This window comes from Rhinichthys klamathensis, unplaced genomic scaffold (genome assembly GCF_029890125.1).
Source record: "Rhinichthys klamathensis goyatoka isolate OS25496 unplaced genomic scaffold, OSU_Roscu_1.1 h1tg000269l_1, whole genome shotgun sequence".
NCBI lineage: Eukaryota > Metazoa > Chordata > Actinopteri > Cypriniformes > Leuciscidae > Rhinichthys > Rhinichthys klamathensis.
The window spans coordinates 1,140,894-1,157,285 of record NW_026606789.1 but is presented as its reverse complement, the minus strand read 5'-3'; the positions used below and the strand labels follow the sequence as shown (position 1 = coordinate 1,157,285).

The 16,392-nt window shown below is 37.7% G+C and overlaps 1 protein-coding gene across 2 annotated transcripts in view; it reads left to right on the top strand.

Moving 5' to 3' along the window:
• Positions 1–141: 141 nt before the first annotated feature.
• The window catches only part of c1qtnf12 (C1q and TNF related 12), a 32,876-nt gene continuing 16,625 nt past the window's right edge, over positions 142–16,392 (top strand). Inside the window, exons 1-4 of one of the 2 annotated variants that reach the window (XM_056267995.1) lie at positions 142–1,322; positions 11,705–11,809; positions 12,651–12,762; positions 12,931–13,112. In XM_056267995.1, the coding sequence (XP_056123970.1) occupies positions 1,149–1,322; positions 11,705–11,809; positions 12,651–12,762; positions 12,931–13,112 (573 nt within the window). In that variant the 5' untranslated portion in view covers positions 142–1,148. Of the gene's footprint in view, positions 1,323–11,701; positions 11,810–12,650; positions 12,763–12,930; positions 13,113–16,392 lie in introns of both variants that reach the window. The other variant, XM_056267994.1, reaches the window with a different exon arrangement.

Below are 16,392 nucleotides of genomic sequence, written 5' to 3'. Positions count from 1 at the left end.
AGAGAGAAGCAAGGGAATCAGGGAGAGAGAGAGAGAGAGAGAGAGAGAGAGAGAGAGAGAGAGAGAGAGAGAGAGAGAGAGAGAGAGAGAGAGAGAGAGAGAGAGAGAGAGAGAGAGAGAGAGAGAGAGAGAGAGAGAGAGAGAGAGAGAGAGAGAGACAGACAGAGAGGGGGCTGTGATAAACTCTGCTGCGAGCCCTCTTGTAAGCAGAGTGAGAGAGTGCAGGAGCAACAGCATAAGATCTGGAGAGGGTGAAAATACAACTGTGAGCAAGACCTACCACAAAGTCCACGCAGATCTTGCACTTTAAGGTGAGCGCGCATGTGGGGTTTTTTTTTTTGTCACCCTGCAGAACTGGGCTGATGCATTTGGGTGTGATTGTCCCATCAAGTGCTTCACTTCTTTGAAGTTCCTCAGAGGGGGACAGATTTTTCACTGCAAGATAAAAAAGGCAATAGAAGGCCAAAGGCTACGAAAAACTGGAGCATTTCCAACTTCCAATTCCCTCAGGACCTTTTTTTCCCACCTAGGCTTCAAGAAGGAACCACATGTGAAGACTGATGGGGCAAGAGCTCAGCATTGCTTACCAGAGAATCGGCTCCGCTGCATCACCGCAGAGACTCCACATCCCAGTAGGAGTGAGACGGAGGTAAAGAACCAAAGAGAAAGTGAGAGGGAATCTGAGTAATCTCCATCCACTCCCCCCTCCCTACCTTGGGACCTTCTTCAGTTGCCCTCTGGTACCCCCCACGGGGCAGGAAGCGTGAAAAATCTCACTAATGGGTTTATTTGCTGTCAGCTCAGCGACGACCTGTCATTTCCCAGGACTACTCCACACTTGACACATTTCATAGTCGAGTAAGCTTCGCTTTGTTTTTGCCAAAGGAGCTTGAGCCCCTGTCTCATACTGCTGGCTGTTGATGAGAAGATCAAGACCAGGCTGAGGTATCAGGTGGAGTGGACAAGTCTCTTAATCGCTTTGCCTGCCTATTACAGTATTTTTCTTCCAGTGAGGTCAAGCGTGTGGGACGTCTTGCTGTTTTTTTTTTTGTTGTATTTCTCAAAGTTGAGAATTTCCCGCAAAGAGAGAGACTGTGAGAGAGTCTGCTTTCTGACCCAACCACGGTCTCCTGGCTGGTGTTCTGAAGATGCGTTGCTGGCTGCTAGCTGTGGTGACGGCAGTGCTCTGGAGCCAGTGCATCCTTCTAGGGTGGGCCGAGGGCAGGAAGGTGCGTAAGAAGCCGAAGGAGCTCGCTCCGCAGCACACCGAAGCATTCAACACCACTCTTTCCAACAGCGAGGAGCTGGATGGAAGCACGAAGGTAGATATCATATGATGCTTTCTTTGCTTTTCTCATATATTTAAGCTCTGTTCATTTTCTAGCTCTGCACATAGAACTTCTTGTTACTGTATTGTCATTTTACCGTTGTTTGATCAATGTCAGAAACAAATATAAAAAATGATTAAAAATTTTTTAGGCCCCTGAACAGCTTTTTACTGAGAGGGCATCCTCAAAAGTGCACATTACCTTGTCTACCCCTAAAAGATGCTTATTATTAAAGGGTACATATTAGTATCTTAAAGTACTAATATGCAGTCAACAGTGTATAAGCCAAAGGTACAATTTTTGCAGATTTATTTCTGACAGGGTCAGGGTGTCACATGGCTATTTACTTTGTGTTTTTGATTTTTTTTTATTGTGTAATTGGCTTGTTTTATGTGTCTTCATTTTAAACATCTGATATCAGTAATCAGTCAGTTTGAAGGCTGTAAAAACACACAGACAGCTGACGCCACTGTTACTAGTGTTTTAACTGTCTTGGGGCTCTGTTTTATTGAGAACCTAACCCTAACTGGGTGCTATACAGTAAGTAAAGTCACATGAAAAATTATAGAAAGCATTTACTTTTGCATCAATAAATGAATTTCCAAAAAGAGACAGTAAAAATGTGAATGTATTGTGTATACCATTCAAAAGTTTGGGGTCATTAAGATTTAAAAATTGCATTAAACTGATCAAAAGTGACAATAAAGACATGTATAATGTTACAAAAGATTTCTATTTCAAATAAATGCTGTTCTTTTTAGCTTTCTATTCATCAAACAATCTTAGGTTTACACTTTATTTTAAGGTGTCCTTGTTACAGTGTAATTATACAATTAAGTTCTAAGTAATAGTAATTAACTACATGTACGTACTATATAATTAGGGTTGGGTTAAGGTTTGGTTTAGGGTTAGTTGCATGTAGGCATAATTGACTGTTATTATTATAGTAACTACATGTAAAAATGTGTAACAGGGACACTGTGAAATGAAGTGTTACCAAAAATGATCACAGTTTCCAAAGAACATTAAGCAGTACAACTGTTTTCATTATTGATGAGAAATGTTTCTTCAGCATATTAGAGTGATTTTTGAAGGATCATGTGACACTGAAGACTGGAGTAATGATGCTGAAAATTCAGCTTTGATATCACAGAAATAAATTACATTTTAAAATATATAAAATATCGAAAACTGTTATTTTATATATTCTGTTTTTACTGTATTTTTGATCAAATAAATGCAGCCTTGGTGTGCATAAGAGAAAATCTTACCAACCCCAAACTGTTGAACAGAAGTGTTTATATGTATCTAATTATGTAGTATATATTATTTTTTTATAGTTGGTAGGCTAATGCACACTACGTTTTCCTGTAGCTCAATACGAGTCCCAGGAAGTGCACAGTGTGATAAAATATATACCTTAAATGCACTTTTAGTTATTTGGATAAAAACATCTGACAAATGTGTAAATGTTATGCATTTTAGCAACCAATCATTCCTCACAGTGTGTCAAAATCACGCTGTAACAGCTAGGCAGAGAAAATACCTCAGAATGATGTGTATTAATATGCTCTGTTAAATATGTCAGCACACTCATCAGAAAGCAAAGCCGATGCTTTTGGCAGTCACAGTTGTCTCTCATCATACTTTGTAAATGCGCCTGAGCAGAAGTCTCAGACTGCTTTGCAAACTATTTGAACAAGCTTACAGCGAGCTCATCCAAAGCCCTTGATGGAGATGCTACAACCTATCTGATTAGCTTGGCACAGACTCAAACATGTATGTTTCTAGAGAGCTAGAGTCCTTGACAGCTTTACAGAGTGAGATTCAGTGTGATAAATAGAGCGGTATTGCAGGTGTGTGCCATTTAGGAGCCTGAGAACAGGCTCTAATGTGTGAAATGGATGATTGAGGCTTGAGTTATGTGAAGAATGCACATTCAGAAGGTCTGATGAGAGCATCGATTAGTCCTCTTGGTAGGGGTTCTCCACCAGAGCCCGCCACCAGATCGGCAAGGAGGGCTTGTTTTGTTATTTGAGACTTGTGGTGTCAGTAGATTACAGATGATGATAACGATAAGCAGGGACTCATTACCATTTATTTCTATGTGCATAAACCTTGGAAAATATCATATCGTGCTGTCTTTAGCTGAATTATCGTCCATAAGTGCGTTGACATTTTCTGGCTCCACCAAGGTCAATGTATTGCTATTCCAACCCTGTATTTGTTTATTGCTCCTGTATTGTTTAGATATCAGGGTTTCCATTGGAAAATTAGCTCCTGTCTCAGCCCACCCATAGAGTTGGCATTCTCAAATAACTCTATGCTACCCCTGTGCCAACCACTCTCAACCGCTCACCATAACTACTGTGCTTCAGTGAGTTTGTTGACAAGGGTTATTGTTTTATTGAGTTTTTTCACATCGCTGAAGTATGTTGTGACAGTCTGGATGCGTCTTACAATGTGTATGTGTGTGTGTGTGTATACTGTTCAAGACTTTTTTTCAAGACATTTGATCAAATGTGTCAGTAAAGACATTTATAATGTTACAAAAGGGTTACATTTCAAATGATTATTTGAAGTGCATTACATAAGTAATTATTTGAAGTGAAGTCCCCTAAAAGAGTTCTGTTGACCTCGAGTCAACCTCTTGATGCTGTACCTTCAGCGTGTCTCCTTCGCTACCTCCTCCTCCTCATCATCTTCTTCTTCCTCCCTTCGTGGCCCAGCACAGGCAGGCTGCCATGATGTAATTCCTGGGAAGGTTAGGTGGGGAGATATTTAAAGACCCTTGGCAGAGCTCTTTCCCAGCCCATTGATTCTGTCATTCACAGGCCAGGCTGACTCCGCTGTGTCTGGGACATCCGATAGGGGCGGTGCGGCCCCCTGAAAAAACTGGGGCAGCGGGCCGCATAAGTCCCTCACAAAGCCTCACAGAAAGGGTCCTGAAAGAGGACACCTCAAGAAGGATTAGTCACTCTCCCTCCCCTTGCTTACATTCTTTTCATCTTGTCCCATACAATCAGAGAGTAATGACATAATCACTCTAAAACCCAGTGTTTTGCCAGATTTGTCACTGCCAGAAAGCGTCAGTCGGGCTGGGGTCCAATGCAGGGTGACATTCATGGAGATGGAGATCCTCTTTACAGGTATAGGTGGGACTTGTTGGATCCATGTGGTTATTCTCCCAAAAGACCAAAAGAGTAGGTCTACAAGGGTAGAAATATTATGTTTTTCTTTTGTTTGTTTATTTATTGATTTCTTTATTGATTGCGATTCATTCTTAAAATCCCAGTATTGATCTATTAATCTGTGCTTAATGTCACTGGCTTCGTAAAAATGTACAGCACTTCACGTCCTGTAGATAACAGCATTCCATTGAATTACTCACTTCACTGCTTTGTTTGGGGCATGTTGTTAATTTTTTTAAATGTATTTATGTTTTTATAATGTACCGAGTTAAAATGTTCCCTGTACCAGTGTTTCCTGCACCATTTCTCATTTACATTTATACATTAATCTAATTGCGAGCTTGTGAATCTGAATCAGATCTAATCAGGAATCGATACCCAGCCCTACAAAAGAGTGAACAGTGAATGGTGAGAGTGAGTTGGCTTTATAAATAAGAAGTTGTTTAATATTGAAAATTACTTTGTGAATAATTGCAGAGAATAGAAATATCGCAATAAAGGTTTGATATTTACTTGAACACTGGGCTTTTTTTAGGCCATTGGGTCATTCACATTATAGGACACTGAGTACAGGGAACCGAGGAACACCATGTACAGACATGGTACAAATAACTCAAATCAAAAAATCTGTCTTAGACCGAAAGGCAAATTTTTTACTCTCTTATAGACACAACTTTGCCAGTAACACTTCGTATGAACATCTCAAACAGTTTTTTGTTAGCTGACATTGAAATATTATGTATTAAATAGCTATGTACGTGATATCTTACAATTATCCTGTTTTATGTCTTTTGAGTTCGAAATTACTCGTGAGCTTTCGCAATCTCAAAACCACAGGAGTTCTTTGCCATCTTGGAGAGTGCAGCATTAAGGTACATTGATGTAGATGTTTATCTGAAGCATTTCTCAGCTGTCCATTTGACCTACCACAGATAATAAGGGAAATGAGCACTAGCGCAAACTAGCTCAACGTTATAATTTGCACACAAAGCAGGTGTGAGGCTGCAATCAGACTCTCTTCAACTCTTTGACTTTTTTATGGCGAGAGGAGGGCAGGATAATTCCTCAGTAGATCTCATAATAAGACTTGTGGCTCTCTCCCCCCTCACATGTCTTCACTAGCCAGGAATGCACACTTGATATACATATAAATATCTAAACAATGTTTACTCTGCTACGATGGCATGGAACAGCGAGAGTTATTAAAACAACACAAAGCCTCATTACTTCGCTTACGTGTTGGTTTTGTGAAGTTACGAGTGTATTCTGACGCACGCATGTTGTTGTGCTTGGTGCAAGTGAAGATAGAGAGTAAATTGGAATCAGGCGTCTTTGATGTCACTGTTTAATGACCTGTGGGTCTATAATGGGCGCATTTCCAGCGTTCCCCCCTGAGTAATAACAAAGCGGTTAACTGCCTGTTTCACTGCTCACGTAAGAATGTGATGAAAGAAGCTTTATGGTAACTGCCAAACAAATATTCAACATACATGCGAAAGAAAAACTCTATCTGTCGACCATTTGGAGTGTATTAGTTATCAGACCTTGTCCACAGGGAAGGAATTACAGAATAATGAGGCCTCGGTAATGAAATATACAGTGTTGCCGGGTCTGTTACCTGTTAAATGATGGCCTTTGAAGCTTTCTGCTGCTTGATATCCAGCCAAATAATCATTTCTCTTTCGTATCACTATGTTCTGAGTTCCAAAGCAGTAATGACTTGGTACCAAAAGAAACTGTAATTGCAGGTAAGAATCTGAGGTGTGGTGTGAATGCGTCCATATAATCAAACCCATAAATCTGTGTACCGACCCATAAAGCTGTGTTTGGGAACGTACCATCATCGCATTTTGTTCCCTCACACACATACCGTGTTCATGATGAGTGACTACTGAAGAGTATTATTCGTATACAATATTTGGTGCCCCTCAGTGCTTTCTTTTGTTAGTGAGGATATGAGAAATGGTGGGTGAATTGGGAAATATTGGGTGCGTGAGATGTAGGATGCATGCATATCTGTATATCTTTCAATACGGTAAGGGGGATCCTTCCCCAAAGGCATGGGATAGGTAAAATCATCCACCATGGATGAACGCACAGACATGATACACCCTTCTAGAAACAACAATGATTTTGGGAAAGCCCTCAGTCACTCTTTCTCAGTGTAAAGCACCTGTATACTGTTTTTGCCAACTGTTTCTGATGTATTTGTATTGCATGCTGAATTTATTTCGCAATGTCAACAAGTGTTATTTCTTTGTAGTGTTGACAATAGTTTAAATCTTGAAGAGCATCTGTAAGTATTTTGATAAATTTTGATAAATAAATATTGACATTTGATTTGGGGGCTGATGACTTCTACAAAATTTTACACTTAGACAGAAAAAGATGTAATGGTATTGTATATTTAACAAAATTCTCGGTGTGTTACTTACTGTAATGTCTGGTAAAATCTGGATCGTCACTAAACCTCATAGCTTTGTTAGAACAGACCCAGTTTTTAATGTCTGGACTATTACTTGTCACAGAGTTAATGTCAAGTAAAAACATTTTGTGTCTTTTCATACCTTCAAACTGTGTAATGAAATGGATATACAGATGAGGTTACAAGGTTTTTCACAATCAAACACTGCTGCATAATTGTTGATTGTGGCCTCAAGGCAGATTTTTATGGCTGTGTTTATGTTTGCTGTGGCGCGCTGCCATAAAAATAGTCTCTGACATTTCTCTCTGAAAATAAACCCATTTTCTTATTTTTTCCCCTCTGTATGTTAAATGAGTAGTGAGCACTAAGACTTGTGGAGAAATTTTGCAAGCTAATTATTTGAAAACAGTTTAAATCTAAAAATAAGTGTTTAATAGGTAGCTGTTGGAAGTTTGATATTTTGAAATTCCATTTTTGCTAACTCTTAGCACTAATAATAAGTGCACTATACAGATTGGATCGAATTGCCCAGGTGCTTTGTTCTGGTAAACCAAAAAAATGATCATTTAATTGCAGATTGGCAAAAAAAAAAAAAAAAAAAACATTTGCAATTAAACAAAAGTTTGACACGCTACATAAAGAAATGACTTTATAATGACAGGTTTCTGCTTGCACTTGTAGAAGAGTTAGCAGATACCTTTAAGCCACTTAGAAATTTTTGGCTGGTTAGTGAACACTGATTTTCACCTCAAAGTGATAGTTTATCCAAAAATGAAATGTCTGTCATCATTTACTCAACCTCATGTCATTCCAAACCTGTCTGACTTTCTTTTTTGTGCAAAAATATGTTTTTTTTTTCTTTTCCATACAATGCAAGTCATAGAACAATGACTTGTTTTGGACCCCATTGAATTTCATGGTATGGATAAAAGCAGAAAGATTCTTTAAAATTAATTATTTTGTTTTTTCAACAGAAGAAAGGAAAGTTTGGAACGACATGAGGGTAAGTAAATGACACAGTTTTCTTTTTTAGGTGGACTTTTAAAAAAATTTACAAAATATTTTATGCAGTAGTACTGTTGATCTATTTATATGAAAAGGAGGGACTTTGTGTCTGCTTAGTGGTTTTAGGGTTTACTCATAAGCCATTATTTTCTCAGCTTTCAGACTCATCGAAACTCTTTTTTACTCAGTCTCTAATGGAGCATTTGGCAGCTTTGCTCCACAAAGCTCTGCTGTTTTAACAGCCCCAAAACAAACTCATCAGAGAAAAATCCACCTCAGTGGTATGCTGAGATAATAACAGCTTGCCATGATCTGTCATGATCTGAAATACTTCAGCATATAGGGCTTTTCATACAAGCCATGCTACCGCTGTCAACCGAATCGACTGTGTACACAGCACTCTGAAATATTGGAAAGTTTATCGCACTGAGCAAACCACTGCACATTCCATATCAGCCTATAAGTCTCTGTGAAAATGTTCCCTTTGTATCCAAAAAAAAAAAACTTTCAGAGACCTTTAGCAGTACTGGTCTTGCATGTCTAGAGTGACAGAATCATTGTTTTCTGACAGTCAGAGAATGGTTTATACTTTTTTGAGAAGAGAACATGAGGGAACATGATAAAATTAGATTACGCGGATATAGATGTGTCTCCACAAACTTCTACGACATTTCCAAGCAGCAACTTCAGGCAAGTTAATCCTTGTCTTGACAGAATTATGGATCCTCCCCATGCACCATCTGATCCGACTCTGATCATTCGAAGTGTTAATGACAGTTCTTTGTATATTTTGAAGGTGAAGGTGAATGTGTTGACTCGACCACCTTGCAAATCTTGTGGAAACTGATCGTAACTCTGTTCTGTTGGTGAAGTTGGTCCCCTCAAGCTTTAAGTTAGCTTCTGTGCTTGCATCTGTGGCTTATCCTGTGCTATTTGGCACAGGAAATTAAACAACTTAATGAACCCGCCAAAGTAGATATTGATTCTTAATAGAACCGCGTTGAATCAACAGAATTAAGGGGACTTCATGACCGAAGAGTTTATTCTTTTTGGTAATATTAGAATCCTGCAGATCATTTTTTGGCACTGCTAGCCAGCTCTGTGCTGGTTTGCCTTTGACATACAGTAATGCAGTTTATATACAGTATACAGTCTGTGTTTATAAAGCATTCCATAAAAGACAATGGAAAAGAAACAAATCACGTCTTCTCCCTGTGTTTGGGGAAGATCTGAGGGATTGCCTTTTGCTGTAACAGTATCTATACAAATCTGCTCTGTCTTCAGGCTCCTAATTCACAACAATAACACTCAGACATCCAACATGCGCGAGGCTTGTGTCCGAGTTAAGTTGTTTATTTTGTCTCTTGTCATGAAAAAAAGAAGAAAAAAAAATACGCCCAAGCTAAATTATGAGCTCCTCTCATTCTAGTATGTATAAGAAAAACAAGGGGTTACTTTGTTACAGCTTAACGTGAGGCAAGTCTTTCTGTGAAGAGATGCAGCATGTTAGTTTAACAGATAAGTGATCCAGGTCTTGGTGCCAAACCTAAACAAATTCCATTTCAGACAGCTCACCTCTACAACTTGTCTATATCTCGACCACAGTCATTTGAAGTTTAGGGAAGGGCTCAAGGAGATTCAATTCATAGTTGTGGTTACTGGAATTTATAAAGCCTTGTGTTTCATCTAAGTGAAAACATTGTCAGCTTTTCAGTATTGTTGGTGGTTAGTTGGTCATAAATGAACAATTATGTGTATATAAATATTTATATTTCACATTTATAAAGTTATTTAATATTTAGTTTGGTATTCTCGGGAAGTTCAAGTTACATTTTTGGTATACTGTATCAAAATGTTATCAATTAAAAGTCAAAGTAGGTAAACAAAAACATACTTGAATGAAAGTTTTAACATTTCAAAGTAAAAAGTATTTTTTTTTCTTAGCTTTTGAAGTTGATAGATACAATTTCATGAACAAACAGTGCTATGCAAGCAATGTTTTAGTGTATTGACTTTCTTGAAGGTCTTTAGAATGCATCAGATTTTTAAATGTACACTATGTAACTTTTTTTCCTCTAGGGGTTAAAAAACTAAACTTCATGCATTTTGTGGAAGAACATTGTTTTGGTTGTGCTTTGGCTCTGTGCGGATGGAAATGGTTATCATACCGCTCATAAAAGATTCAGATTAAGAGATAGAACCAGTTTAGATGGAAAGGATCTCAAGCTGACTAGCTGAAGACGTTACTGATACACATTAATAGACACGGCACATCCTTTAAAATAAATTCAAGCACAGCGCTACCACAACCCATAATGAAATGACCCTTCACAAAAGATAAACAAATGACCATAGTTGCAGTGTCCATTTATATAATTTAAATGTTACCTTTAGCTTGTTATTAGCTCAAGTATATTAATATTTAATACATTTGTATATTTGTATTATATTATTCACTCACATTATATATTTATTTTAATCCATATATTAATTCATATTCATTTTTAGATAATAATAATAATGATTTAGATCATAATGACCAGTTAAATATGGACTAATTTGATGGTATAAATTAAATTTTAAAGATCATTGTTGGATTTGTATCTTATAAATGCTTATAAATAGCTGAGTAAAAGTACATCTATTTAGTCTCTGTTTTTTTGTTGTAAACATTCTCCAAAATATTACTTCATTACTACTTCAGGGATATGACGTAAAATGACTCATGTACATCACATCCATTCAAACAGTGGGCTCTTTCTACCAGAGAGCCGTCTTAGCCGTCAATTTTTATTTAAAATTCTGAATGCCACTATTTAAAAAAAGTAGCTCAAATTGTAGCATCTCCCAAAAAAGGGGGAGATGTCATTGGCTTGGTTGATGATTGTTCATTCCAGTGTGGGATTTAGAGGGTTCAAACTGTTGCCAAATAGAATGAGTTATATCAGAGATTGCATATTTGATAACCTCTCTTTGAGTTGGAGCTAGCTACCTCTGAGAAATGAACTTCAGGCTCTGAGAGCTTACTGAAAAGAAGAAGCCAGCAATGTTTCCACTGAAAGCCACTGTATGTGTTTTTATACAGTTTTAAAAAAAGGAACCCACAGTATAATGCAACATGTCTCGGGCTTCTCATTTTTAGGTGAACAGTAATGTTGTGCTCATGGAAACTTGTTGAGAGAGATCAATTTAGAAAGGCTGTTTATTTTTCACAGACCCTACTGGGCAAAATTTACGTAGCACCTGGAGAAATACTGAGAAGGAGTAATTAAGCAAAGGGTAAAGTCCTCAGGAGAAAATTTGAGTGAGTGTGTTTGGCATGAGTGCTACATGCCACAAAAAAGACCTATTTCTTTACTGCACTGTGCAACCTGCCTTGATGTCTGGCACCATTTAATAGCATCTTTAGGCACAATTTTCCTGTGAGGGGTTGTAAGCAGAAATTATGACTCATTGGATGTTGTTATGTAGCTACGATTCTCTGCTCTCAATGGCAACTGAAGAATGATCTCTGGCATAAATATCTGATAAATCACAGTTAGTACTTCTCCCAATGACTCATCAAATATGAAACTGGGAGTAGCATACCTATTTATGCATATGCTCTGACGTGTACGCTAACCAAACCTAAAATTATGAGAATTTGTCATTTGTGCATCATATCCACATACTTGAAATACTTAGAGTTATACAGAAAAACAACAACAACATGCATGTCATTAAATATTTTCTTCTTATTCTTTCTTACTCAGCAGGTCAGTGAGAACCAGAGAGTGGACCCTCTTGGATCATGGATGGATTTTGTGAAGAGGCCTGTGGGCAACTTTCCCGGAAAATGTCGAAAACGAAAACGACCACTGGTGAGGAAGTCTTTACAATCACATATTATCAAATGTCAAAGACATAATTGACACAGTAACACATGAGACAAAGCTGAAATTGTGGAAAAGAGCGGAATTTTCATTCACCGTACAATTCTTGTAAATCAATAAAAAGCAATATGAGAATGTTAAGTTACATCACTAATGTAAAGACAAATTGTGTTTGCAGTCGTAGTGTGCCGACTTTTTTCTCGAACATATAGTCTTTTTGCCCATTCACTTCCAGTGTCGGTTTTAGGGGATGTGCATGCTTTTTTTTTGTACTTTAGTAAAAATGTTTTGCTTGTTGCTTACTAATCTAATCGTTAGGTGATGATATGAATTAACAAGCACAATTGCAGACGTATCACACTTCAGAAATGCTGAGTTTGTCATTTTGAGCTATTCCTTAAACCTGACTCAGCCATTATTTTCGAGAATCAGACAACAGCTTTTGATTCACTAAAAAGAACTGGCTCATTCGCTTTGGAATTGAACTAATACTGTTGCTTGGTGTAGATTCAATAGTGATGTTGCGGTAGGAAGTGTGGTCAGAGTAATTTGATTCTGTCCACATACATGTGCGAGAACCATTAATGGAGCCGAAAGTCATTCAGTGCAGATATCTTTTTTTTTTTTAATAAGTGAGAATTAACTTTTAATGTATAATTTATCTCTACCAGAGAATTTGTAATGTATTGCATAATACATTCCTTAATACATTTCAAGTTTTAACACGTCATTACATAAAGTGAGATGCTCTTTTGAGAATTCAAAGAACTTTGAGTCTTGATGAGGTTGAATTAAAATTATACAACAATTATATTTCTTTGACTATCAGCCTGGTCCCCCGGGCCCTCCTGGTCCTCCGGGGCCTCAGGGACCCCCAGGATCCCCTGGGGCAGAGGTCACTCAAGAGGTCTTGCTGCAAGAGTTCAAAGAACTGATCAAAGGTGAGGACCCACAATACACAACATGTAAATCTCACCAAATGTCCATCATGTTTCATATTTATAATCAAGGGGATATCATGCAGATTAGCCGGACATTAGCACAGACACACAGTGATGAGGTGTCTAACTGCATGCAGTGATGTGTCTACTTGTGATCTGCTTGAACAGAGGCCACAGAGCGGCGAGCTGCAGTGGATAGGCCCAATGAACCCAGTCAGCTGCCTACGGCTCTGATTACTCTTGAGGAAATGACCTCCTACAGGAGAATTGAAGAAGCCTTTCACTGCAAACTCAAAGGCCCTGTCGTCGTGGACAAAAAGACTCTGGCCGAGTTGCAGAACTTTCAGACAGTAAGTGCCTGCAGGGTCCAAAACTTTTTGCTACATCAGCCAAAGACGGGTGAATCGAGTACATTTATTGGCCAGAAATGTTTCGTACAGGGCAAAGCAACTATGCATAGAAATGGGAATTGTACATTTTGACAAATGTGTTTACATGAGTTTCTCATGAGTATGAGTTTTTCACAGTCTTTTTAGAGATGGCATTAATGCAATCCAATAAATTCCATTAAACAACATTAATGAACAAACTAAATGTGGTAAAAAAATATATATTATGTGTACATTTAACAGCATGTGTCATATGAAAAACCTGACAGTAACTATGCTAATTTAAAGGCACAATATGTAAGATTTTTTTATTAAAATATCCAAAAACCACTAGAACAATGTTATATGTTTTGTCGACTTGTGTACTTGTGTAACAATGTTTAAATCCAGAGAACTTAGCTATTTTAACCAGTGTAACGGCCCGTGTCATTGCGTCACCACGCATATCCACGTTACCCTCGATTTCCGGTTTTACTTCCGTAGAAACCATGGAAACACCAAAGAAGCTTTAATATATTTCGCGTTTTAGACAGCTGAGCAACTGTTTGGATGCCTTTATCGACAGAAAACTAATCATTGTTATATAGCTCAACATGGTTAGTTTTATTGTTTGAATCTCGTTTTCTTGATTTACCACGAGTAACATGTTTGTACCATGCCTCTGTAAGGGGTATACAGTCAAAGACCCAGAACCAGATATGAAGAATGAAGACCCGGAGTCAGAATTATAAAAAATTAAAGAAAAGTTTTACTGAAGATAGTTTGCATTTTCATCAGCAGAAGTCAGCTTCAAGACTCACACAGGAGTTCGTAGGCCGCCCCGCTTACAGTTATAAAGATCACAGCAGTTATACCATTTCCAAGGTCTAAGCTACGTCATTGCTTACAGGTTGAATGATTCTCATTGGCTAAGAAACATGAAAGCCTAAACAATTTAACACATGTGAGGAGATAGGGGTGCCTATCGCCATTAGTAAAGATAGTTGTCGTCCACTCATTGGATTTAGGTCTGTGGTGGCCTCGCAGGTTAGAGAAGGGCGCCGGGGTGTCTGGTCCGACCGTCCAGAACCTACATAGAATGTCATACGCACACACACAAATAACAGACACTAGCAAATAACAGCTCCCATCAAGGCTGAAGAGAGTCTGAGCTCCTTATTATCAGTTAAGTATGCCAAAACATAATGCTAAAACATTCACTCGTTTGGGAGAAAAACAGATCACTGACATTTACTCCCAAGGAAGGAAATACACTGGAAAGAATACATTTTAATACAACAATTAAAGTTTGATAGTAACGCTCAATATAGCTTGACCATATGTCCAGCGAAGAATCATATGTGCCCACGCTGCCTTTAGGACCCTCTAACCTTTCTACTGATCCCAGAGAAAGAGACAAACGGCCTTGTGGGTTACGTGGCCTTCGTGTCCTGCGTGTACTACGTGCAATCTCAAAGTAAGATTGGAATGCACCTAAAAGAAACTGGTTACTTGCATCCATGCATTTAAGAAAATATAATTTCACAAGCATAAGAATATAAAAATTATTATGTGATAATGAATATATTTGATTATTGATTTTTATAAAGGAAGTATATAACCATTCAAAATGATATATGATTATATATGTATTTGAAGAGGCAAGGGATTTTGACCAACCCTTCAGTCCCCCGTTTTAGACCAATGTGGGGTCCAATACCGCCACGTCTGGTCTAACCAGTGAGGTCACTACGGAAGGGAGGAGTGGTGACGCATGCTCCCCTGACGGGTCACACTTGTCTCTTCACCTCGTCACGGACATGCTGGATACTAAAAATTCCAGTCCCCATTAAGAGGCTCTCCCACCTTCCACTCACAACAGGACATCAATGTCATTCTTCCTCAGTTTATCAGTCAGGTTAAAATTTTTATAACACACATAACTGATTACGAAACAAGTACATATTTGTTCTCTGGAAGCCAGGCTAAATAAGCAAGCACTATTGCTGTATTCCTACTAGCATGGGCTAGATCCACAGTCACTACTCAGATCCTAAATAAAGACATTGTCTATAATCATGAATACCAGAATATATGCACTAGTTTTTATTTTATTTATAAAATTATGATTTCCAAATCCTTTTATTATAAACAAAGTTGGATGGGTAATCCATTATTTTCACTACCCCTTTTATAGACCCTTTAGGTTTAAAACACAATGGTTGTCTAACTAAAAATAAACAACAAACAATAAAATATTAATAATTAAGACCCATAATAATCGATGTAAGCACTTTAAGTCTTTACTGAAATCATCCTTCAGTTTACAGTCACATAGCATGTACCATTTTAATTGTATAACATCTTATACCCTTTTTTGTTTGTTTCAAAAATAGAAATAAAATAAAACAAATTCACATCATCATTTCAGTCATTATTTTACCACTAAAATATAGGATCGTTCCCCATTCTGCTTAATAAAGCTTTTGTTCATTCCTTATCCTTATATAACTTGAATCCCTGTCAATCATACAATGTCTAACCCTAACCTTTTTCATACCATTTAAACTTAATTTGACTTCCATAAATCCTATCAGAAATTGTATTTTCATAACATACATTTTTTTTTCTACTATATTTCTTCCATCATGCCCTACATGCCAGTTCCTTCTGCATCCGAGTCTCTCACCACTGTCAGCCTGGTGACACTTAAAGTTCCCTCGTTAGGGAAATCATGGTATTTTATTAATTCTTCAATACTCTTGTTTTCTTATCATTAACTTCAACTTTATTTTTCATTATAACTACTTCTCACAGTATTTGTCTCAGTTCCGCTTATCTTTACAGTTTTACAGAAACCAAAATATTATGTTACTCAGATCCCAGCCCACAGCCATATAGCTGCTTTCTCTTTTTACCTTTATTAAATTGTAGTTTTCTTAGACATCTAATGTCATACATACATTTAAGGGATTGAGAAATAAAACCTTTTCTTTTTAGAAGTTATATTCACTCCTTCTTTGTTCGCCCTCCGGCCTTTCAATAAAAATGAGGGAGCTCACTCTGGATAATTTGGATAGTGACTTAGCCAATGTGCCACTTTGTCTCTCTGCCGTCAAGTCTATATATATATATCTTTTTTTTCTTTTTTTTTTTTCTTACGATTATCCTTATGATCCCACCTAGTTGTCTATTTAAATTTAGACCCTCAGTTGAATTTAGACAAGAGTTTTACCCCAGAATGGACGGCAATCTTCTTTAC